The sequence below is a fragment of the Bombyx mandarina genome, chromosome 04 (assembly GCF_030267445.1).
Source record: "Bombyx mandarina strain Sakado chromosome 04, ASM3026744v2".
Taxonomy (NCBI): Eukaryota; Metazoa; Arthropoda; class Insecta; order Lepidoptera; family Bombycidae; genus Bombyx; species Bombyx mandarina.
Window position 1 is genome coordinate 12,235,465 of NC_143211.1, and position 25,945 is coordinate 12,261,409.

Here is a 25,945-nt window from a genome sequence, read left to right on the forward strand (position 1 = left end):
AACTTCTACCCGTCCAACTCATCGTGATGTTGGCATCTATTTTCAATGCCGCTATGGCGAACTGTATCTTTCCCGCGGTGTGGAAAGAAGCGGACGTTATCGGCATACATAAACCCGGTAAACCAAAAAATCATCCGACGAGCTACCGCCCGATTAGCCTCCTCATGTCTCTAGGCAAACTGTATGAGCGTCTGCTCTACAAACGCCTCAGAGACTTCGTCTCATCCAAGGGCATTCTCATCGATGAACAATTCGGATTCCGTACAAATCACTCATGCGTTCAACAGGTGCACCGCCTCACGGAGCACATTCTTGTGGGGCTTAATCGACCAAAACCGTTATACACGGGAGCTCTCTTCTTCGACGTCGCAAAAGCGTTCGACAAAGTCTGGCACAACGGTTTGATTTTCAAACTATTCAACATGGGCGTGCCGGATAGTCTCGTGCTCATCATACGGGACTTCTTGTCGAACCGCTCTTTTCGATATCGAGTCGAGGGAACCCGCTCCTCCCCACGACCTCTCACAGCTGGAGTCCCGCAAGGCTCTGTCCTCTCACCCCTCCTATTTAGCTTATTCGTTAACGATATTCCCCGGTCGCCGCCGACCCATTTAGCTTTATTCGCCGACGACACGACTGTTTACTATTCCAGTAGAAACAAGTCCCTAATCGCGAAGAAGCTTCAGAGCGCAGCCCTAGCCCTAGGACAGTGGTTCCGAAAATGGCGCATAGACATCAACCCAGCGAAAAGTACTGCGGTGCTATTTCAGAGGGGAAGCTCCACACGGATTTCCTCCCGTATTAGGAGGAGGAATCTCACACCCCCGATTACTCTCTTTAGTCAATCCATACCCTGGGCCAGGAAGGTCAAGTACCTGGGCGTTACCCTGGATGCATCGATGACATTCCGCCCGCATATAAAATCAGTCCGTGACCGTGCCGCGTTTATTCTCGGTAGACTCTACCCCATGATCTGTAAGCGGAGTAAAATGTCCCTTCGGAACAAGGTGACACTTTACAAAACTTGCATAAGGCCCGTCATGACTTACGCGAGTGTGGTGTTCGCTCACGCGGCCCGCACACACATACACACCCTTCAATCTCTACAATCCCGCTTTTGCAGGTTAGCCGTCGGAGCTCCGTGGTTCGTGAGGAACGTTGACCTACACGACGACCTGGGCCTCGAATCTATCCAGAAATACATGAAGTCAGCGTCGGAACGGTACTTCGATAAGGCTATGCGTCATGATAATCGCCTTATCGTAGCCGCCGCTGACTACTCCCCGAATCCTGATCATGCAGGAGCCAGTCACCGTCGACGCCCTAGACACGTCCTTACGGATCCCTCAGATCCAATAACCTTTGCACTAGACGCCTTCAGCTCTAGGAGCAAGCTTAGGGACCTCGGTAACCGTACTCGTCGAACTCGACAAAGAGTTCGCCGTGCAACCTAACCCATGAATCAGCTCGCTGAGTTTCTCGCCGGATCTTCTCAGCGGGTCGCGATTCCGATCCGGTAGTAGATTCATTCGCGAAACAATTGCTCTTGAGTTGTTAGGTCTCCTTCGGAGGCGCTCGGGCAGTTGTTAGCAAATCCCACCCCTCTTGGCTGAGCCTTTGCTCGCCCACCTGTCCTGGTGAAACTGGAAAGGCCTACGGGCCACCAGTAATCCATCAATCATAAAAAAAAAAAAAAAACACCGTGTGCAGCTGTGACAAAAGTCTGAAAACGTTCGTCTAAATAATTTCATCACAAATGCTTGTATTGACTGAAATGTTCGCTAAATTTGTACGGACAATGTTATGTAATAATAGATGTACACTTAAACATATATACTTATGTATGGTTATACAGTAGGCAGCGGCTTGGCTCTACCACTGGCATTGATGACGTCTTTTTTTTTCCTACCTATGCTGATAGCCATCAGTGGCCATATCAGCGTGACCCTAGCGTGTAGATGAGCTGTCGGGGCTCAAACCGGAAGTGTTGCTAACACTGGCCCTAGCAAGAGCAGTGCTTCGCAGAATCTATCACCGGATCGGAAACGCGACCCACTGAGAAGATCCGGCGAGATACTCAGTGGGCTTTGCTGACGTACACGAGCGACTGTAACCACTCACTGTTAGGTGGGTCCATGCTCATCTGCTTTTAAGGGCAATTAAGGAAAGTAATATTGATAATTATTATTTTTTACACATTCGTCAGCCTCGGTCATCAGCTATTCGTCTCTCCAATCGAACCGCTAATAGGTTTTGGCCCGATGCCGAACCATTTCAATAGCCACCTTCCGTCAATATTGATTTCAAATTTATGAATCCTTCAAAACTTACCAAAAATTAAAAGTTAATTGACATTCGGTTATTTCTGAATTCGGAAATGTCTTCAAGGTGTCACTCGAGTAAATTTAGATAGAAAAAAAAAACAATTCCTCAAGAATTTTACTTTTATTCTTGATGAAATGTAGATGACCTGTCTCCTTCTCTCTACCCCTAACAACCATTTCATCCGTTTCAACCATTCATTAAGATGTGAAAACTTAACACACAAACAAACAATCTCATTGTCGCATTTGTAATATTATAAATAAGTATGATGTAAAGTTCTTGAGATTTCATTTGTTTCTTAATTTGAAAAAAATATTTTTTTTCTGCATTCCCAAACAATCAAAGGGCAGCTCTATAATTCTTATAATGTTTTAAATTGACAAAAAAAGTATGTTCTAAAAAGTTTTTACATAAAGTCATTTGTTTACCTGGCTTAAAGGGCACCATAATATATTTACGGCGTCCCCCAAAGTAATATCTCCACCAGTTCTTAAGTGCTTCCATGGTTCAATCTCAATTAAATCCGCATTTAAATATATCGAATAACAAAATCACTATTTCGCGCACAGAACCATACCAGAATATTGTTCGTGTCGTGCTAATTGCTTGTGTATACGTGCAGTTCTCCTAACATGCCGTCATGGACTGCGCTGGTGCCGTGGGACTCCAACACTCCGTGAACAACTTGAGTGCTGATGTCATACAGTCAATAAGAACCGAAAAATCTTTGAATCTTTAGCGAGAAATAAGATCCGTACATTGACGGTACCAAGGTTAGAGCCCATTACTCATTCATTTAACTGTATCCAAAGTATGTCATTCAATAATTTTTATAAGATGACATTATGAGAAACATACAGGAATGTCACTTCATCATATTCATAGGGCACTAGTGACTAAGCTTGGTAATGCTAACAAGCTTACTACATCCAAATCGTTGTAAAATTTTATTAATTATATGTATGTTTTTCTTACGTTAAATAACACCAGAACAGAAGCATTGCTCTAGATCAACAGACTAATTCACGCGGCTTCGTGTTAAGTGGCCATTGAAGCCCGTAGGTATCACAAACCGAATGCGGCCCACCAAAAGCTATTAGATCGAAATTTCGACTCGATTGTGGAGCGGCTGTCCTTTTTTCAAACCCGATTATACTATTTCTTCGTAACAGAAATAGGTAGGGTCATGGTAAGATTATCTATCGGTACAAGCACCCCATGTTTTTTTTTGTTTTTTCCCCTAACTATTCGCTAGTAGCCTAATGGGCTATTCCAGCTACGCTATGACTAATAAATGAGCTCTCGGGGCTCAACCTGAGAGCATGTGCTAACACTACCCCAAACAAGAGCAGTGTTTCGGAGAATCTACCACCGGATCGGAATCGTGACCCGCTGAGAAGATCCCGCGAGAAACTCAGCGGGCTGTGTCTATGGAATTTATTTGTTTACATGATGCTATGCGACGTGGAAATCGTTTTTACTAAGAAAAATGGATACTAGCTAATTTCAGTCATAGTCGCATCAGTCGATACAAACAAATTCTGCGTCTTACCCAATAGACCACAGACGCTAGCATGTCCAACGAGTACTATAATTTTGAGATAAAACGAACGAGCTTCTTACTTTCGCAATTTCTCCCGTTATCGGTTATAAGCTTGTATGCATTGTCTGTAAATAGATTCCAACGCATTCGTGAAGTATGTATGTTTGATAGCGTAAACAACGCAACAGGTTTTGCAAATTGCGGCTGCCTACACGGAATACTGGTTTATCATTGAACCAGACGACGCACAGCGCATCTGGATTTTAAATCATTGTATACTTTTACTTTCGGCATTGGATTCCATTGAAAGGAAAAGTAAAATATTAAATATGCGCGTTTTTTCCGTCTGTTTACTTTAAAATTAAAGAGAGAGAGAGAGAGAGAGAGAGAGAGAGAGAGAGAGAATACACTTTATTGCACACCAAAACACAATTTACATTCAAAAACAATCAAAAAAAGCAGATACATTTGTACAATAGGCGGTCTTATCGCTAAAAGCGATCTCTTCCAGACAACCGTTTAATTTATAGAAATTCTGGAAAATATAAAAAATATAGCAGGTATGTTGCGGTGTACTTTAGATAACACATTATTATAGAAAATATATACATACAATAAACAAAATATATACCGTTTACATATAAATCAGATCATTTCAGTAATAAAACTATTAGTACAAGTTATAAAATTAATTTTGTAACTTATAAAATGAATATCTTGTTAAATGCAATAGTTATCGTAATATATAAAATAGTTATCGTGAACCGCATAATTTTTTACGAATATTTTTCTAATAAAAACAAAAACTGACATTTCAATTTGCTTTATCCGCACGGGTCTATATTATAGATTATTCAAAAATATATTCAAACACTGCAACCAATCTGACCTCGTAAATAATAAAGTTAGTAGCGAACAATCTGTCTGTATACGGGTTAATTGGTGTCAATAGTTCTCTTTCTTATGATGATAACTAAGCTATTTATTGCCTTGCATTTCTTAAGCTACCTTACCTAATGTATCTAATTTTTGTACATGGATGTTCTTTCGTCTTCGATAGATAATTCGATTAATGTATCTTGAATCGTCAACAGGAGAAAGTGAAAAATACAAATAAATGGTATTCTATATGTTTGCCAAAGTCAATTGAATTTTGTTATTTATTAGAAAATCAATTAAATACATATGTACATAAATAGTGGCAAAAGAGCAACTTTAGAAATTTAAACTTTTACGACGTAACCTCGTCGTAAAGCCGTAACCTCGAGACGTAAATAAAGTCGGAGTCAATGAAGTCTAAAATAAAACATAAAAAAAGCGACCAGCCTTCGATACTCCAAAATAAAATGCGTAATTGAAAATATTATATATCACATTAATATATTTAAAAAAAACCGTAGGGCAGCGGTAAATACAGACAATAAGGTAAACACATATTTGCTGTAGTTTTATTAATCAGAGGAAACATGGGAATGCGTTTCTTTGGGCGAAAATAAACGCGCGTATCGTCTTCAATTAGCTCGAATACACTACATTATAATAGTACTAGCGACCCGCCCTCGCTTCGCTTCGGAAACACTAAAACACACATGAAACCAAAAAAATAAATTTTTTTTTTTTTTTAAAAAGTAGCCTATGTTCATCAGGGACAATGTCGGCTTCTAATGGAAAAATAATTTTTCAAATCGGTCCAGTAGTTTCGGAGCCTATTCGAAACAAACAAACAAATCTTTCCTCTTTATAATATTAGTATAGATAACGATTGTAACGCCAATATTAGTCATAGATTTTCTAATGAAACAACTCTGTACCGCTATGATCTCGTCGCCAATTTTAGCCAGTGACCATATGTAATACTTGAACACAATTAATTTCATTGAACAGAAACATTTTCTTACATTTATAGAACTAATTACGAGAGTGGGTGTCTATTACTATACTGGGATAGATCATTGCCGTGGAATATTATGCGTTTAATAGGTTTTTCCCACACACACCGCAAGCAGTCACCGCGTGGGTATTGCGTGGTGTCTTTTCTACACTTTGTGTGCATAAAATGAGCAATCAGCTCGAATACCTTTAAGCGCAACTCACTCAAATGTATTCGCAAATGTATTTGAGTACAACATATGGAAAGCTCGATGATTCAACCAAAACATTTACATGTTATAATCAAAGGCATGTTAAACAAAGCATATTTACGGCACCCGATTAGAGAATTTCTTGGAATACTGTCAAATTATTTTCTCAACTTAAAACAATAATAGAAACGAAGTTAGTTCGTTTGTTTGAGATTCTTTCACGCGCCTTCTGTACAGAGGACCGACGACGATAATTATCGAAGAGTCTTACTATTGATCTCAGTAATTGACAAATGTTATTGCATTTAAGAATTACAAGCTTAAAGAAGAACGTGATTGCGCGGTTCAACTAGTAGAAACTTCTAGAACATTTAATAATCATATATCATGAATTTTTCATCATTATTTATTATTACGAATGTTCACATTGTCCTATGAATATAATGCTTGAACATCAAAGTAGAATGCTTCTGACAATAAACCGAACAGATGATAAACGTAAATTTATTTTTGACGTCTATTTCGACGGATGAATGTAGCTGTTTTAATTCAAGTGAATCTATTGTCTCGTGACCTACTTACCCGAGGGAAAATAATTTAAAAAGTTAGCTTATTTATCGTTTTGGATCTGTGGTTTTTTGGAGCCCGTCTGTCGATGGTACTTATTTGACATTTAACAAATATGTTCAGTGTGCTTAGTGCGAGTTTCTTAACGTTCTCGATAGCGTAAAAGTTAACCAACCATTTGGTATGCAGTTGGAACAACGCCCCTAGTGGCAAACGTACGCAAACGATCACATTCCATACAAATATGAGTTAACTTTTACGCTATCGAGAACGTTAAAAAACTCGCACTAAGCACACTGGTGACATTGAAACCAAAATAAATAATCCGAATTTGGTTGTGGACAGGCAAACGCGAATATTATCGACACGGCCCGTCTGCTCACCGGTTGCTGGTGGTAGATAGCGCAAAACCCACAGACATGAGAGCGAAGTCTTCTTCTTAGTCTAATACTTCATTGCTGAAGGTCGTGTCCCTGAAAGCCCTTTGTGGCTCTTTGTACCATCAGCTTCCATTTGCTTCAGTTTTCGACTTCTCTCAAGGCGTTCGCAACAGAGAGTCCAGAGAGCGCAGGTATCTGATCTGACCAACGGTTTGGTGGCCGGCCGGCGGTTCTTTTCCCTTCTACCTTGCCCACCACAGTCAATCTTTCAAAGTTGTCTGGTGGCCGCCGAGCAATGTGACCAAAGTAACCAAGAACCTTCTGGTAGCAAATCGTCGACGGTCTCGTTTCTATACGAAGTTGCTCGAGGACATATTTGTTTGGTCTTTTGGCAGTCCACGGTATGCGAAACATTCTTCGCCAACACCACATCTCGAACGAGAGAAGTCTTCATTGTAATAGCAATACTCAGAACGCAAGACCCCTCTGCAACAGAATTCTGCCCGGGCCTACAGTGACAACCGTTCTGTAGTGTCATTACGCAAGTTAAATTCATCGCGATGTTTGATTTTCACAACTGAAATGCTTTGAAAGAGATCATACCGAACTACAAAACCCCCCTGTCTGATTTAATTACACTCTAAAGTAAAGACAGTAAATGTTGGATTGATTAAAATCTCGAAAATATTTCCAACTTCTTAATATAAAATGATTCAAGGACGAAATATTAATAAGTGGAACACCTCTCTATTTGGAGTTTGAGAATTGAAAGAAACCATTGTCTTATTGTCACAAAAACTACAAAAATTTAATGGAATACGAAAATAATAATTAGATTAATAAGTAATAAAAGCTTTTAATTAAAAAAAAACCAGCGAGTTCAATGCTCGTTAAGTAATACGTATGTAGTATTCATCATTTTCCCTTGTTTACATGAACTTATTACTCGCCAAAGTGATTCAAATAATATAGTTAATGCTCGCTAATGAACGAACGAATGCAGAGAATTCGATAATTCCTCAATGAACTACTATAAATACGTTCATTTATACCTACGTAATGAAACGTAATATTTTAATTAAAAGTTGTCACTGAACTTCCTGTACGTCTCAGTTTCAGCTGTGACTCATTCGCGTGCACTAAATCAAAATTAAAAACAAAGCGACGGCCTTTCGTTTTGTATTTCTCTCTTCTAGCTTCATTACTTTGAATTAAATAAAATTATAATTTTAATTTTTAAAAAATAACACATCGTTTCTTTGCCGGAAACAGGAAATTCTGTTTTAAGCAATCTCTTGCCATAACTTTTTAATGAAATGTATTGACAAACTTTATGAAATACGATATAAAAACAGCGCTTGAATATTAAGCACAAACTATTATTTCAACGCTAACGCTGTTGGTAGACACTGTTTCATAAATAATTTCGATAATGGTAGATTTAAAAACCAAATTCTTTCAGCCAAGCGAGTAGACCGAGTTCCTTTGAATACTAAAGTATTATAAGGTTGGGGAAAAAGTTCTACGTATTTTTTAAGAAAATTTACATTTTTTAATATAGTTTATTTTCATTTAACTAAAGTATGTAGGTACCATTTTGTTCGATAACTTTATGCTAATATTAAAAACAGTTCATCCGACACGGCTGTTCCAATAATAGACATAGTTTTTTCTGATGCACCTTGGCTCATCTAATTGACTGCCACGGATCTATTTAAGTAACAATACGTATTAAGCAACACAGCTACTATTGTATTACAGTGTACGTACACAAAGAGCTATTATCCGTCTCAACTGCATTCATCAATGATGTTTTGTTAGCATCTCAGCAAATGGTGCGGACACACCGAACCGGTTTGCCTTGAAGAGCGGAAAACCTCCGAGTCAATATGACATGTATGCCATAAAGTTCACACGAAATTATGTCAGGAAAATAAATATTTAAATAGGTGTAGCTCTTTAACAGATTACAAATATTTATGTGCTACGAACCGATGTTTCTAATGCATTTGTTGGCGTCGCAGTAATTTAACTTAGGAAGGTAATTTTGTTTTCTATGGCCCGTGTATATTTCTACTAGAATATATACCTTCTACTATAGTAAATATATTCCATATGTAGTGTAGACCACATTCTTTAACTTAATGTGCCCAAATTTTTACCGCTAGTACCGGCTGCAAACCAGTACCAGTCGCTTGTGTGTGGTCAGCAATATGCTAAGCCGTAGTGGGATTAGCTAATTTTAGAGTTAAGAGCATAAAATATATTCTGCGTGTTTTTCTTCTTATTTTTCCCTACCTATTCTATGGTAGCCTAGGGGACTATTCTAGTTAAGTCCAGACGGGTAGGTGAGCTCACGGGTTCAACCTGAGAGAATTTACTAACACTAGCCCTAGTAAAAGCAATGCGTCGCCAAATCTACCACCGAATCGGAATAGCGACCCATTGAGAATTTGTTTTTTTTTCATAAACGAAGCTATGTCACACAATTAAGATATTTCCGAAACAAACAAAAAACATTACGATTTCCAATTTGTATATTCATTTATTGGTTTCTTTGTGTTTTTTGTCGTAAATGGTAAACAAAACTCAAATATTATAATATCGATTAAATTTATTACAAACTCGTGCGCTACCCACCTAATAGCATAATTTATGATGGTAAGAATGTTTGTAGGAGCCCTAGGACTAATTGAGAAATTACGTCATAGAATTTCAGGTTTGTGCATTAACTATAATTACATTTAACTGTATTTATGAGTTATCAACACTCAATCAACATAATATTATTAAGTTTAGACTTGCCGTAGTCCTGCCAATCGTCGTTAAGACAGCTCAACTGTATGACTAATTATTTAATCAAACAGCTTCTGTGCCCTTTATTATACGTTGCTGATAGTCTATTAGAAATTGTTACGCAGAAGCTAATAACACATTTACAAAATCACCAATCGTGGAGAAAAACAATTGCCGACAAAATTATTTGTTATTTCTATTTAATCAAAATATCCAATTACTTGAACACAAATACTTGGAAGTAATTCTAAATATTATAATAAGTTAATTATATACTCATTGGTCCATTAGTACTACTTCATATCATTATACTAATACAGAAGTGCTAATGCTATTTTATAGGCTTATGGTTTTTATACCCGTTTTAGGCAGACGAGCATATAGCTCACCTGATGCTAAGTAATCACACATGGACATCACCAATAAAAACCGTATCTCATAGAATGAAACTGTCAAAATCAGCGGATTTTTTTTTATTTTTTTTTTTAGCTTATTGCTTAGATGGGTGGACGATCTCACAGCCCACCTGGTGTTAAGTGGTTACTGGAGCCCATAGACATCCACAACGTAAATGCGCCACCCACCTTGAGATATAAGTTCTAAGGTGTCAAGTATAGTTAGAATTACAAAAAGTTAGAATTAAGTTAGAATTACAAAAAGTAGGAGGAAATTGCGTAACAGACGTACGAAAAAGTGTGTGTAGGTACGTCCCGATTCGTAGCGATAGCGCCCTAAGCACGTCATTACGGATCCTCCTGATCCATTAACGGTGCTTTTAGGTACCACAAACACCGGTCACCGTCCTCGCCGAACCCGTTTCTTGCGACGAAGGGCTCGGCGAGTAAATTAACCCATAGACACAGCCCACTGAGTTTCTCGCCGGATCTTCTAAGTGGGTTGCGTTTCCGATCCGGTGGGAAATTCTGCGAAGCACTGCTCTTGCTAAGGTCAGTGTTAGCAACACCTCCGGTTTGAGCCCCGAGAGCTCACCTAAACGCTAGGGTAAAGCTAATATAGCCTCGCATATCAGCATAGGTAGGAAAAAAGTAGCGATAGCTTTAGACTATTTTGAATTTAGATTCCTAAAAACAGTGTTCAAATATCTTCGTTTGAATGTAACACAGTCTTAAAAGTGTTAATCAGATAACAAACAGTAGTAACTTCTGAGACCTCGAAGAGCGTGCAAATGGGTTTACCATTAAAATGTAAAATAAACTACGCTTAGCCTCGCATGCAATGAATTAAGTGCATAGGCATTTTCGTTTTAATTTTGTATTAGTTATCTAGTAACGATACATTGCTAATTTTACAAAAAGTCTACGAAGTAAAATGAGAATATAATCAATTCAATCGTAGTCAATTAAATATGCACTATTAAGGATTTCTCATGAATTAATACTGGTCAGATCTAAATGGAACCACACGAGGAACACTAGCTTTCAAATAAAGAAAGAATGGTTTAAATCTTTGTTTAAATCCAATCTTTTTTCAAAGAAAGAATGAATGATTTAATAAAACTTTTTTGAAGACGTTTAAAAATAAACGTCACCTGTCACCTATTAATTCTTCATTGATAGTGTTTTAACAATAAAATAGTTTACGATCTCGACTGAATAAGAAGCCACCATGTAAAATCTAAATATACCGCTCTATTATAATAACTTGTGCACCTGCGGTATGTTATTTTATAACATACGTGAACCTCCACACCATTATTAAATTGATTGAAAACAGACTGTCCAAACAAAATATGTACATTGCCAGTGAATTACGTTTTTGAACGATAAATTTTTTGCATTTGTTGTTTTGTTTTAACATTCCCATTTGCCATGGCAATACCAATGTCATCAGCAGGCTCTGATACGTAATTAATCATCAAAGAAATCCTCAAATGGTTTGACTGTACCTTTTGTATTCCGCATACATTAAATGATGTATTTGAAAATCGTCTGAGTGGAGCAATAGCATCAAATTTATTTTTAGCTTCAGAAAGGCGATAAATAAAAAAAAAATTTTTTTCTTAAATCTTACACGGCTTTGTGACGTTTTATAGTATGATTTAAAAAAAAAACAAGTTTGATTTCATTTTTCGAAATAGAGCGTAAACAATTTAACATTCTACAGCTGATTAAATACAAATCACAAATTAATATGTTTTTGATGTCGAAACCTCTATCGTGATCATTAAAAATATCGCTAATTACTATTCTCACTATTATTATATCTATGTTTCATTATATCAGTGGAAAGCCTTTAAAAATTTATTACAATAAAATAAATATTTGCGAACATGATGTCACACTGACTTCCAAAATTATCATACATATCATACATCATCATTGAATTTAGCCTTGACCTACCGTTCGAGGAATCCAGTTGCGGCGGACGCGGCAACTCCTTGAGGTCGTACGAGTCTCCCCTGATCCCCCTACAACACGACCATTGCCCGGGATACCACCGTGCAAATTTACTCTTAACAGCACCCATGGCGAGTACACTCAATCCACAACTAAATTCATGTGTACACGAAATCTATTTTAACAGTTTCCGATTCACTTCAAAACCAATTAACGCATTTCTAAACTCCGCGAATATTAATTAGATCAGAAGTGGTTTTTCGAAGCGTTCGAACGGCTAGCCGAAATGTAAACAAAACGATAAGCTCGTATTAGAAAATAAGTGGTTTATGGTTTTAAACAAACAAACACTGCGTGAAGTTACGTGAAAGTTTTGTTATTTTGAGAACGGTACGACGTGGACGCGTGCGTACCTTGACGCGAGATCGGTTCGTCTGAGTTGTAAGCGGTTGTAAGCTAGAGGATACCTTCAGCCGCTCACAGCCCTCTTATCAGTGACACAAACTTCTAATAAATTATTTAATTATTAATTAAAAACTTTTATGACGAGCATAATTTATGATTCACCGTAATGGTTACGTTACTCACATTTAAGGGAATAATGACAATATCTGGAGCACCGACGTCACACGGGAATTTACTGTCATGTAATCGTAAAACAATGAATCGTCAAATACGTAAATCTTGCATTTCTGATGAATTCGATGACGGAAATTTACGTCTTTTCAGAGAAAAGTAAAAGATGCGTTCGCAGTCTTGTGGGGAGTGTGAATCTAAAGCGGTTCTTTTTTTTTAAGAATGAAGAATTACTGATAGCCCGGAAGCCTTCCCAGTTTCAACAAGACAGGTGGGCGAACAAAGGCTCAGCCAGGAGGGGATGGGATTTGCTAACATCTGTTAGCAAATCCCATCCCATCCCATCATTGTTAGGTAGCTGCCTGAGCGCTACCGAAAGAGATCTAACAATTCACGGCAACTGTTTCGCGGGTGAATCTACTACCGGATCGGAATCATTGAAGCGATTCGCAGAGTAAAAGGAGGCTTACGATAAACATTGGAGCATCGTCAAATATCTTTAGTTTAATCGTGAATCCAAGAAAATATTGAGCCACTATTGTCGGTAGTCGCTATTTCTTGAGATTAGTGAAAATTAGTACACTCCCACCCGTTAACTACGATGGGTTAGCTTTACCTATAAGCTCTTCAGTCAAAGATCTTGTATTACACATGGATTCCACATTCCATTCGTGTATCCACATTTTAAGCGTTTATCGAACTTCTACGCGGTTTTTTTCACCTTATGAACCTTATTCTTCTCAAGATAATGATGATGCATTTACAAGCTTTGATCATACTTATAATCGACTGTGGAGTGTGATGTGATGTTTGCTAATTCGACCTAAATGCAAGCCGCCTGGATAAACACGATCGCCTTCCTAACAACTGCTCTCGATTTATCTTTAATCTTTACAAACACTCTAAATAACAAGATAAACGCGTGGTCATAACGTGTTTACTTACCATTCTCGAATATTTTTTCTCCCTACACATTAGTACGGCAAATTACATGCTCTACTACACTTCTTTCTACACTGACATTGACTGAGTCGGTGGTGCAATAATTAGCGCTTCTGAACGTTGCGCCGAGGGTTGTAGGTTCGATTCCCACATCGGCTAACATTCGTGTAATGAACAGGTTTATCTGGGTGCTTATTATCTTTTTATCTTATACCTTTAAACGAGCAATTCTTGTATATTAATATATACTTATATAATCTGAATCTCGGAAACGGCTCCAACGATTTTCATAAAATTTAGGGGGATTTCGGTGTCCATAAATCGATCTAGCTACGATTTATTTTCAGAAAATGTTGTTTTATTCGTGTTTTCAATAATCAACTCTTCCCGACATCTGATTCTATTGGCGAATAATAATACTATTTTTCTTAATTGCGGGCAACTAACCGTTTTAAAGACACAACAAGATGGCGTTATCAAAAAAAAAACGAACAAAGCTCGGTCATCATCTAGTATATTTAAACATAGCATAGCATAGCATATGGAAACAAAAACAAAATTGTTATTTTTATTTAATTCCGAGCATTTTCATATTTATTTACCTTTCAAACCTTCTCTGGACTTCCACAAATTATTCAAGACCAAAATTAACCAAATAGGTCCAGCCGTTTTCGAGTTTTAGCGAGACTAACGAACAGCCATTTTATGTATATTATAGATAGATAGAGATTACTGATATGCGTAGTGGATGCATTTATTTATCCGAAGACTAACAGCATAAGAGCAGCATTATAAAGGTATTCCAGATATAAAATTTAACAAAAGGGGTGCTGCCAATCAGTGCTCGCTGATACCTAGTATTTACATTATACAAACAATTCGTATTTTTATGTGCGTTTATTAATAAATATTTAACGAAATTAATATTTTCATGGTCGAGAAAAATTATATGTGTAAGCAGCTTTTTGGCTCTATGGGCTCGTATTAAACAAATTAATAAAATAAGAGACATGCCAAATCATTCGAGAGAATCGTAATAATGATGAAGTTTAAAGAGCATTAAAGCTTATCTTATTATTTCCATTATATAATAAATTCATACAAAGAATAAATTCTCATCGCTTATAATCTCGATTCTTAAAATTTACTACAGGAGAAAAACCCAATGCAATAGTCATTTGACCTCCGAGTTCGATGAATAATTTACATTGGAATTATATTTTTCCCTAATCCAATAAAAATAAATCACGCATGTTCTAAATATCGCATAAATTAGCGTTTAATTATTACAAAAATTGTCTTTATTATCCTGGCCAGTGTAAAGACCCCCTCCTGCACTCTCATTACACGTTTTTACGGGTCCTCCCGACCATTAACAGTGCTTTTAGGTACCTCAAGCGCCGGTCCCCGTCCTCAAGGCTATCAGAATAGGTAGGAACAAAAAAGAAAAAAAAAACTTCGTTCGATCCCCCCAGGCGGCGGGAACAGTAAGGGGCGGGGTAAGGGGGTCAGAGTAAAGGGCCAAAGTGATCAATTTTTTTGCATTGTTATCGATCGATTGATGTGCATGTAATCATGTCTTCTCACTTGCTCTTCTTCATCCAAACTTAGAATGAATACTACACAGGTAAATATTTTAACCCGTATAATTTTTTGCCAGGACATCGAGATTGAAAATATAATTTGAATTTTTTTAAATAATTCTAGTTTGGTATGCAACTCAGTAAGATTCATGAATGAACAATTAAATTACATTTATTTATTAAGTTTTCCCATTTATTTATTTTATTTAAACCTTTTATGATTGTTTGTCTTTTAACTTTATTATTTGATATTTATTTTCGTTTGCCAAGATACCATTGTACTCTAAGATAGATATATAACTATCTTCATAATGCCACTTGTACTGGCTATGACAAAATCGTTCCCGAAGCCAAGACGCTAATAAACCAATTCTTTGGTTAACACGGAAAGCGACATTCAGACACTCAGTAATTAATTCAACAATCATATACATTAATACCGTTTTCTGCCTCTATTATGATAACTTGCTCCCTTTGGATTCGAAAAATAGAAACTTTAACTATATAATAATAAAACATAATATTTATCTTACCTCCTTTAGAACTGGAAAATGCACTATTTTTTCGAAACCACGCACGAAAACACGAAGCCATTATATAATTATTAAATAACAATTATACTGTTTGTTTTCACGAAAAAACTACGTGTAAACGAATCTGCCCCTTGGCTAAAACTAAAATTAAAATTTGAAACCTATATATTTTATACCAAAGGAATACTAAACCGAAAACGTATTATCCAATGACAGCGAACAAATACCACACATTAAATTAGTAATAAATATGATTTATTTAACGTTAACAATAACGTTACCTTTCCTCTGACCTATTAAAAATCATTCTAATGTGCGTAAGTAATACATGACGTGAATCATTTTTTTTTTTTCGATCAAAATTCATAAAATGTCAGAGACTTCACAGATTTTCATTTACGTAATTTTGATTATTCCAAAACATTCAGTCGGTTAAAAAGATAAGTGAGAATTAATTCAACTGGTCGCACGATTCTAATTTACATATGGAGTTTCTTGCGATATGAGAATAAATCAAAACTTTTTCGACGGGAATAACAATCAGTCTTCTTACGTAGTTTCAGCTTTCATAAAAAAAACATGAACTGACTATACTAGAGTACCTACAATTTAGACAGGCTCGCCATATTCCGCCATAATATTACTACAAGGAAAACATCGTTTTTATCATCAATTCTATTTCCAACGGTCTTGATTTAAATCCTTTGAACGTTATATCCAGCTATCACTTTCAATACTTGCTTCCTGCACTACCTGTCTTACGGAACATCCTAATTAATCTAATGAAAATTTCTTAAGTTTTATGGAACGGTTAAGGGTCTCTAAGTTAGCACGGCGCCGCGGCGCCTAGAGCATGTCATGCGTTCTAATAGTGATAATAAATAAGTAGACGGCCATAATGTTAAGTTTTTTTAATTTTATTTTATTGCTTAGGTAGACGAGCTCACAGCCCACCTGATGTTAAGTGATTACTGAAGCCCATAGACATCCACAACGTAAATGCGCCACCCACCTTGAGATATAAGTTCTAAGGTCTCAAGTATAGTTACAACGGCTGCCCCACCCTTCAAACCGAAACGCATTACTGCTTCACGGCAGAAATAGGCAGGGTAGTGGTACCCATCCGCGCGGACTCACAAGAGGTCCCACCACCAGTAAAAATAAGAAGATGACGGCCCGACTTAACTATGATGAAGTGAGAAATATTCCGTTCTAGCCACGTTTTTGGGGATCGAGCAATGATCGAGCATTATAATGCTGAGTCTTGGCGAAAGGGTCGTGCTGGATTATGGAACTCGTTGACGTTATAACCGATTCCACCACAGCACCTAGCTCGATGCTTTTAAACATTTCTCATCAAAATATATGCATATATGATGTCTAATTTTTTGAAATTATTTTATCTATTGCGTCTGGTTGCAACGCGTTAATGACCCTAAGTACTTATTTCTCTGACAAATAAATTAAAATGCTACACTGGGCTTGTGTAGACAATTTATTGTTTGACATTTTTATAATGACATTACGATTAGTGGTGCTAGGGTGTCTTGTGAGCCCGCCCGGGTAGGTACCACCACCCCTTCTATTTCTGCCGTGAAGCAGTAATGCGTTTTGGTCTGAAGGGTGGGCTAGCCGTTGTAACTATACTGAGACCTTAGAACTTATATCTCAAGGTGGGTGGCGCATTTACGTTGTAGATGTCTATGGGCTTCAGTAACCAATTAACACCAGGTGGGCTGTGAGCTCGTCCATCACCAGTAAGTTGCGTTCGCAATGTGCTGATAATACTCAGAGAATGATGCTGAGCCCACATAGTTTCTTGTGGGATCTACTCAGTGAGTCGTCATTCCGATCCGGTGGTATATTCTGTGAAGTGCTGCTCTTGCTAGGACTAGTCTTAACAAGTTCTCTCAGGTTCAGCCCGTGAGCTCACCCGTCCGGGCGTACCTAGGATAACCCTTTAGGCTACCAGCAAATTGCTGCAAAAAAAGCTGCTGCCTATTCGTCCAATGAAACTCATTCTCACGGCATCCACGGTTGGAGATAGAATGATACTAGGCACCACGCAGCCAATCTGTCCAACCCTCCACTGTGGAAACCCCTTAAACTATTTAGTTCTTGGAAAGATATTGTTAATTCCCTAATACGGGATTCATCACATTCGATTCAAACGAATCATAACAAGGACGGAGTACATTTGCTAAGAGAACAGTCACCGCATATTTCTGATATAACTGAGCTTGACGCCAAACGTTGGCCAAAGCACGTTTCACGTTTTCTTCAAAATAAAGTTCGCTTTGTTTCGCTATTTGCGTTTGGTGAATCGTGTTAAGGTCTTTTTATGAGTCAGAAAGAGAATTTCGGGTAACTTTATAAAATCTGAACCTTAACCCGCATACTCAATCTAAACGCATTCATTTCCTTTTTTTTCTTTCTACCTATGCTGATAGCCTTGAGTGGCTATTTCAGCGTTGCCCTAGCGTGTAGGTGAACTCTCGGGGCTCAAACCGGAGGTGTTGCTAACATTGACCCTAGCAAGAGCAGTGCTTCGCAGAATCTACCACCGGATCAGAAACGTGACCCACTGAGAGAAACTCAGGTCACTGAGGTCACTCTATGGTTTAATATACTCGCCGAACCCTTCGTCGAGCCCTTCGACGGTGACTGGGATCATTTCCTTAAGACAAATAAACGGTATCGCGGTAAAAGCCCGTATGAACTCACAATACTTACGATCTGTCGAACTATATTAATTATACTACTATTCTACAGTTTATCGTAACGTGTAATTATTAAATAACATCGATTGCGCAACATTAGAACTGTTTATAACAAGTTACAATGATTCGATTCCTAAAATAAGGACATGAAATATTTACGCAATTTCTCCAACGTTGTGAAATAATTACGCGCTCATCCTGTTTATAGGTTACTCATTGTTCTTATCTTCAAGCTGTGGCTCCATAAATTCATTATAATATGTTTTGTTCACGTTCGTTTAATGTTCACATTTTTATGAAAGAGCTCAAAAACCCCTTTTGATGTAGAGTGGTTACCAGAGCCCATAGATATCAAATGGTTTTTTTTTTTTATTGCTTAGATGAGTGGACGAGCTCACAGCCCACCTGGTGTTAAGTGGTTACTGGAGCCCATAGACATCTACAACATAAATGCGCCACCCACCTTGAGATATAAGTTCTAAAATCTAAGGTCTCATGTTTTAGTTACAACGGCTACCCCACCCTTCAAACCGAAACGCATTACTGCTTCACGGCAGAAATAGGCAGAGCGGTGGTACCCACCCGCGCGGACTCACCAGAGGTCCTACCACCAATAATTACGCAAATTATAATTTTGCGGGTTTGATTTTTATTACACGATGTTATTCCTTCACCGTGGAAGTCAATCGTGAACATTTGTTGAGTACGTATTTCATTAGAAAAATTGGTATCCGCCTGAGATTCGAACACCGGTGCATCGTTCAGCACGAATGCATCGGAGGTCTTATCCGTTAGGCCACGACGACTTTACTTACTAACAATTACGCTACGTTAACTGATCCCGTGCTGAGATCCTAAAGAACTTGTGTTGCAGGTATCAGATAACGGAAATAAATGTAAGATTTTTATTATACACATACATATCTTTAATATACATCCATAATCCTGGAAAAGACATTTTATATTTATCATACAAATATCATCCCTTGGCGGGATTCGAACCTGCGACCCCCTTGTCTAGTTTTTTTTTTCTACCTAAGCTGATAGCCTTGAGAGGCTATATCAGCGTCGCCTTAACTAGTAGGTGAGCTCACGGGGCTCAAACCTGATGATGTTGCTAACACGAACCCTAGCAAGAGCCGTGCTTCGCAGAATCTGCCACCGGATCGGAAACGCGACCCACTGAGAAGATCCGGCGAGAAACTCAGTGGGCTGTGTCTGAGGATTAATTTATTACTCGTCGAGCCCTCGCCGAGCCGAGCAAGCGACGGGTTCGACGAGAACGATGACCGGTGCTTGAGGTACCTAAAAGCACCGTTAGTGGATCGGGAGGACCCGAAATGACGTGTTTGGGGCGACGTCGACTGCTTTCCATTCTTTCCGCAGGATCGGGAATGTAGTTACCGGCGGCCACGATGAGAGGGTTCTCGTGTCGTGCCGCTTTATCGAAGCGGTTGTCTAGTGACCATGTCAGCTACCACTACACCAAACGGCCGGTTAAAACACACCGCCGGCTTAAGCATGCAGCCAACCACCTAGAGATATTAAGTACAATTGTATTGTGTAAAGGTTGTCAGTCAAACACGACACGGTCACACTTTGAGATGTTAAGTCTATATCTCAATTTAGTTATCTATCCTGCTTTTGAAAGTAGAATGCTTGATAACTTCGCGACAAAATTAGACAGAAACTAGATTTTGAATATGAAATTCGTCCCGTTAAACAGAAAGTTCTATTGAACTTAATATTGAAGAAAATTGTTGATCATGAATTATTACAATTAAAATTTTCACAATCATTAGGGGTTTAAATTTCATTTTAACAAAACGTTTTTGTAACGAATTTTATAGAACGAATATTATGAATGCGAATAATATTGAGGATGTTTGTTAAATTTTTAACGCAACAACTACTGGTAAATTTTGGTTGAAACCATAATGCTAACATATTATTATATACTACGATACGTGGACAGAAATTTATGTTTATTAGCGACACTGTTACGACATTTTTGTCGTTTCATTCGTTTAAAATAAATAAGACATGTTACCAATGTTGAAAATAAGGCAAGATATGTAATGTTTACGTATTAAATAAATGACATAAGTTGCAGTGAATGCATTTTATTTTTGAGATCCCAAAAACACACAAACACCGTGCAAATAATATTATTGTGAGTACATTTGAAATATCAAATACATATTAAATCAATATATAATACCATAAATATATTGATAGTATATATTAAATCAATATATACTATCAATTTAATATTATAAATAAAACTTTAAAATATAATTAAAATCGTATAAATATATGTATATATATATTAAACTTAATTTTATTTAAGACTAAGCTCTTTTCGTCGAAGAGTCGTTATTAAACACAAATGGCACACAAAGCATCGGTTTTACGATATTATAATTAAAAATGCAATAATATTACTATTTTTAAGTTACAAGTCACTCGGTGATAAACGTGATTAACATTTTTTTAGGTTTATTATTTCGTAACGTGCTGGTGAAGTATGATAAACAAAATCCATTAAACAAGCCATGTCGTCGTCATAACATAGTAAAGTAAATATAAAATTAAAATAAGTTAATGCCATTTGTACGTTCGATAACTAAATTAAGCGGATTTAACGATAAGTACTTCTTCCTCCTGAATGTACAAATTTTGTTCAGGCGCTACATATGAGACGAAAGAGCGGTCCATCTGTAGCGCTGGAGGGGAAGCCGGCCCCGGCGAGGCGCGCGGCGAGGGCGCCCGGGGCCCGGGGGCTAGCTAGCCGCGCACGGTCACCGACGTGCATCCGAAGATCTCGTCCATCTGCCGCGACGAGAACGTCACCACAATGCGACGCTCTCCCTGGCGCCGCGGCACAAACTTGTCTTGGTAATTCACGAACTCACCAGGCTTCACGTCACGGAATCGTATCTGTTGAAAGATCATCATTTTTAGTTCAACGCATTCTTTTACTTTACCGAAGCTATGATTGATAATCTAAATTTACCTGTCTTGGCCTTTGAACACCGGGTCCTTCGAATGTGAAGTAACAGTCGGTCAGTTGGACATTCAATGGGTTCTGGAAACTAAAGGTGATTGCGCATTCTTGACCTACGCACGGCTGGCTTCTCACCTAATATTTTAAATCAACATGTATTAACACAAATCTGTTATCTTGTTTTCCTGTTTACTAACGGCATAATTCTTACCTGCACTTGCATGCGTGGCTTGTGCAACGGGAAGTCATCTTCATCAGACCAAGCCTGGCGAGTTTGTTTTACATAAGCCATGGCATGCACCTTCACCATGGAGTGATCTACTAGTTTATCCATGTATTCTTGAGGAGTCACGTGAAGCTTCAATACTTCTCGCTGTCCGGCTCGAACGATGAACTCACCCTGCGCCCTTCGCAGACGCGAAGCGATCGCGCCAGTGTAGTAGCATGAAGATGCTGTTAGAACACACCAAATGGTACGATCTTCGTGAGATTTGTTCTGTAAAAAACCGTAAACACTAGACGTTAGTGGGTAATTGTGTGGAGAAATAAAAAATAGTTTTAGTAATTGAGTGTTACCTGAATGTTCATGGTGCAATCAAATGGTTGTCCGTAAGGCACTATGTCAATATCCATGAGGTCGAAATACACATCCTCAAAGTTGCGGTCTGGGTACTCATAGTACTGTTGCAAGCGTTGGTATCCGCGGCAAGAGGCAATGATAGCGAGACGCTCGGGTGACGAGCTGTCTACAGTCTTATATTCGTGAGTGATCTCCAGCATGTCACTCTCTCCCTCGTCATCATCGCGGCTTGGATTTTTCGTAAGAATCTTGCGTCCGACTCTGAAATAGTAGTCGCAAATTAATATTAATTCAGCATTCCCAGTAAAATGATAGGGTATATTATGTTATATCCTTACTGGTATTGATTAGAGGCCATTCTAATGAATCCCCATTCCGAGTTTTCTTCCTCTTGGAAGTGGCAAAGCTCAGCATTTATTTGGCAGTACATAAATGGCGTGTCATATTGGAAGCCAACTTCACCTCGGCGAACAGCTTCCACACTAGCCGGCCCACAGTGATAAACAGATTCAGACTCCTCCTGAGGTGTCGAATCAATGATCTGCCAGCCACTGTACCCTTGTGGTAAGTCCGGTCTTTGCATCCAAACATCATTCCAAACATGGAAATTCCAGCAAGAATCATAACAGTCTTCGTCCGGACCATTCGGTACCTCATTTCCGTCGCGGTCAAAGTATTTGTCCACCGTGAAGGTCCTGTTGGTATCATGAGCTGATACATAATTCGTTACTGAACGGCAAGGAATACCTGTGAAATGCATAATTTAAAAAAATACCTGTAGAGATGAAAAACAAACAATTTCCTAGCTAGGTGCTAAATCTGTTATTGTAATTCTTCAGTTTATAATAATAATAATAATAATCTAATTGCGACTTAGCCACTAAACCGGCAAAAACAAAACAATTAGTTACCAAGAGCCCTGCAAATAGTCACAACCAAACCGGAGAACACCCAGCATTGGCCGTACTCAACAGGCCGGCCGCCGTCGGACAGGTAGCGTTCCAAAATCGCCACTGAACCTGTCCAAGCATGAGGTGCAACACCATCCTTGTATTCACTATCGTAGCGACCCACCATTAGACCATCATCATCATGGTTGGCATTGATCTGTAATGATTTTTGTTATTAAATTTCGTCAATTTTGATATCATTAGAGGATATTCTAGTGATTTTAATACCACTTACCATTGACGAAATAGCTCTGCAAACACGGACAGGGTTACCACGTTCAGAATGTTCCAAGCCGCTGCGCTCCAATAAGTACATACAGGCAGGCAATACCACATCATCAAACTGTCCATAAATCCATTTGCGACCCTTGGGTTGACGCCAGGTACCACACCAAATTTTGCCTTGCTCATTAAGTACGTACTCCTTTCGTGATGATTCATTATCCATGTAAACGGGATCTTCGCGGCACCACGGGTTGAAAAGAATATAAACATCTTCGTCACATTTGTAATCGTGTCGGTTGTCACGCTGACCAAAACGATTGGTCTGCACCCAGCAGTTCCACACGCCAACGGGAGCAGTAGCGGGAACGTGAACTTGGAAGGTAATCGTATTACCATCTTGACGCTGGATACTAATGTCCCATCGGTCCATATCGTGAGCGAGTGCAGCTAAGTTTTGCATTGACCCGTGACGTGATCCGTGACGTGATCCGTATCCACGTCCAAATGAAGAGTGCTGAGTAGTTCCTCCATAGCGCTCTATCATTGGTCTATCCATGGGTCCATGAGGACTAAGTGGACTATGTTGGAGTGGTAGGGGCTCGTTGCTAAATGAGCTGCGACGTACTCCGTAAGTGGTCGTTTCTCTCATGCCACTCATAGGTCCCATGGAACTCATTGTACCCATGGTACCAATCGTGCCCATTGTTGCCATTCCAGTGCTTGTATCTTGCATACGAGACATACCCAAACCCATGCCCATACCCATCATCTCCCGTGAATGTTGGAAAACGCCCTGTTGTGTGCTCCAGTTTACGGGCAAAACAACTCGAGTACCTTTTGTGACACTGGGCTTTGGACCTGTAAATTAACAATAATTATCGGAAATAGAAAAAGCTCTTATTTTGATGTTACAGGTGTTAATAATATTCGAAATAATTGAATAAATTTCATACCAAAACAGAACACGAGGCGAATCATATCCTGTTGTTTATCATATGTCCTATCAAAGCGAACAGCAAAGAAGAAGTTTTGGCCTCGGCGAAGAACAGGATTTGGAAGAATGTTGTCGTTGACCAGATCATATTGTTCTGTGTGGTGATCTTTGGAGTTATCCCGAGAGTAGAACTCAGTTAACTCCACTTTAAGAGGTTGCTGTGAGTAGTAGCTCTGTGGTATCATTTCTAACGTATCCTGTCGACGACGACGTTCATTCTGATCAGCCATCTTGCAGATCAAATTATGAGTGTATTGAGTGTTAGGGCTGTTTCTCATGGAATGTTTCATGCGATGCAGCGCGCCAGTGCTGTGTGAGCGACCGGGACGATGTTGGGCTGTAGGACCGGCTCGTTGCATCGGCCAGCGACGTGTTTGACCCGGACGCTGGCAAAAGCTCGAAATGTTGTAGTATGCCGACAAGCCAGGAACGTAATTAGATGGCATTCCACCAATTGTCATCGGTTGTTCTCTGGTGCAGCTCATCGTGCTCATTCCTGTTGTTATGCCGGTGATTCCACCAAGACCCATTCCGGTCATGCTGGAGGTCATGCTTGAGGACATTCGGTCCATGCTAGATCTTCGGACCATGGACATCTTGGCGTAAATGCTGTACGTTTAGATAAGTTTGAGTTCTTGTATAGAACCTGACTGTGCTTCGGGACGATTCCCGAGCGAATGGTGCTGTTTGCTTGTTTGGGGCTGCTTATATACTATGGTCAGCAAGTACTAGACAATTTAATGGGAAGGTATCAGTTGTCGGGACGGGCGCCGCACTCAAAGGCTTGTAAGTCTTCTATTGTCTGTGCTTACTCAAATGTGCACTAACAAGAATACCTGAAACTAAGTTTGGCTACTACACAACTAACGCTTACCAAGATATAAGTTACATATTTGATATAACCTGTGAATTACAATAATATTGTTAATTTTAACAATAAGTCATTTTACTTACATTTCCATTTAAAAATAAATATATACAACTGTTTTTCATTACAATTTACAAAAAATCTGTATAACTGTGTTTTAATTTCAATTATAAAAACTCAATGTTTTAGGATTAAAATTGAGTTATTCACACAATCATCTTTTAGATTATAACTATAATTTTTTTTAGCCAAGACTAGAACGGTCGTCAAACCTATTCGTTTTTTGCAAGTCATCATGCGCAGGGACGTCTTAAATTAGGCTGGGGCCCTTGGGCACACAAGAATTTGCGGCCCTTTTGGAAAGTAAAAAAAGATTTTTTTACTGAGTATGACCATTTATTATAGGTAATCAAATACAGTATGATATAATATGTTATTAATGACATAAGAATGCTGCTGGTTTTTTGGTTACGATTTCGATAACGGAAACCGTTATCGTGATCGCTAGATGGTGTACTTAGTAAATTAGGAAGGATGCGTTCGGAAATATTATTACCTAATAGTACAGTAGGAATAGGCGCAGTTATCGATATAATGGCGTAGTATATGCCTTAAAAATACCTTCTGATAAGATTACTGATTTGTGAAAAAAGTGTAATGTGCCCGACAAAAATGTTTTGAGAATAAATGTGTGAGAGAAATTGTCGGTCCTTCGGGGCCCCTGAGAATGGGGGCCCTGGGCACAGGCCCCGTGTGCCCTTATGGTAAAGACGGCGAGAACTCTCGGGGGCGAGTCTCCAAATGGGGTGAATTGAACTTGGTTCAATTCAACCAAAGACACAAGTTTGCGCGTTCACTGCGAATAAGGACCCCTTTGTCATGACGCCGCAATTCCAAGGAGTATCCCTGCAACCTTCT

The 25,945-nt window shown here is 38.6% G+C and overlaps 2 protein-coding genes across 3 annotated transcripts in view; both read right to left on the reverse strand.

Annotated features, from left to right (window-relative positions):
• Positions 1–12,491, reverse strand: part of LOC114251803 (annulin) — a 29,138-nt gene extending 16,647 nt beyond the window's left edge. Inside the window, exon 1 of one of the 2 annotated variants that reach the window (XM_028186193.2) lies at positions 12,053–12,491. In XM_028186193.2, coding sequence (XP_028041994.2) covers positions 12,053–12,179 — 127 coding nt within the window. In that variant the 5' untranslated portion in view covers positions 12,180–12,491. Of the gene's footprint in view, positions 1–2,753; positions 2,989–12,052 lie in introns of those variants that run through there. The other variant, XM_028186194.2, reaches the window with a different exon arrangement.
• An 8,019-nt stretch (positions 12,492–20,510) lies between these two features.
• Positions 20,511–24,845, reverse strand: LOC114251815 (hemocyte protein-glutamine gamma-glutamyltransferase). Its single transcript, XM_028186213.2, has 8 exons — positions 24,119–24,845; positions 23,176–24,023; positions 22,902–23,097; positions 22,329–22,737; positions 21,987–22,251; positions 21,622–21,906; positions 21,420–21,545; positions 20,511–21,343 (listed from the first exon to the last, which is right to left on the reverse strand). Exons 1-8 carry the CDS (start codon positions 24,753–24,755, stop codon positions 21,191–21,193), a joined length of 2,919 nt encoding a protein of 972 aa, XP_028042014.2. The 5' UTR covers positions 24,756–24,845; the 3' UTR covers positions 20,511–21,190.
• Between the last annotated feature and the right edge of the window lie 1,100 nt (positions 24,846–25,945).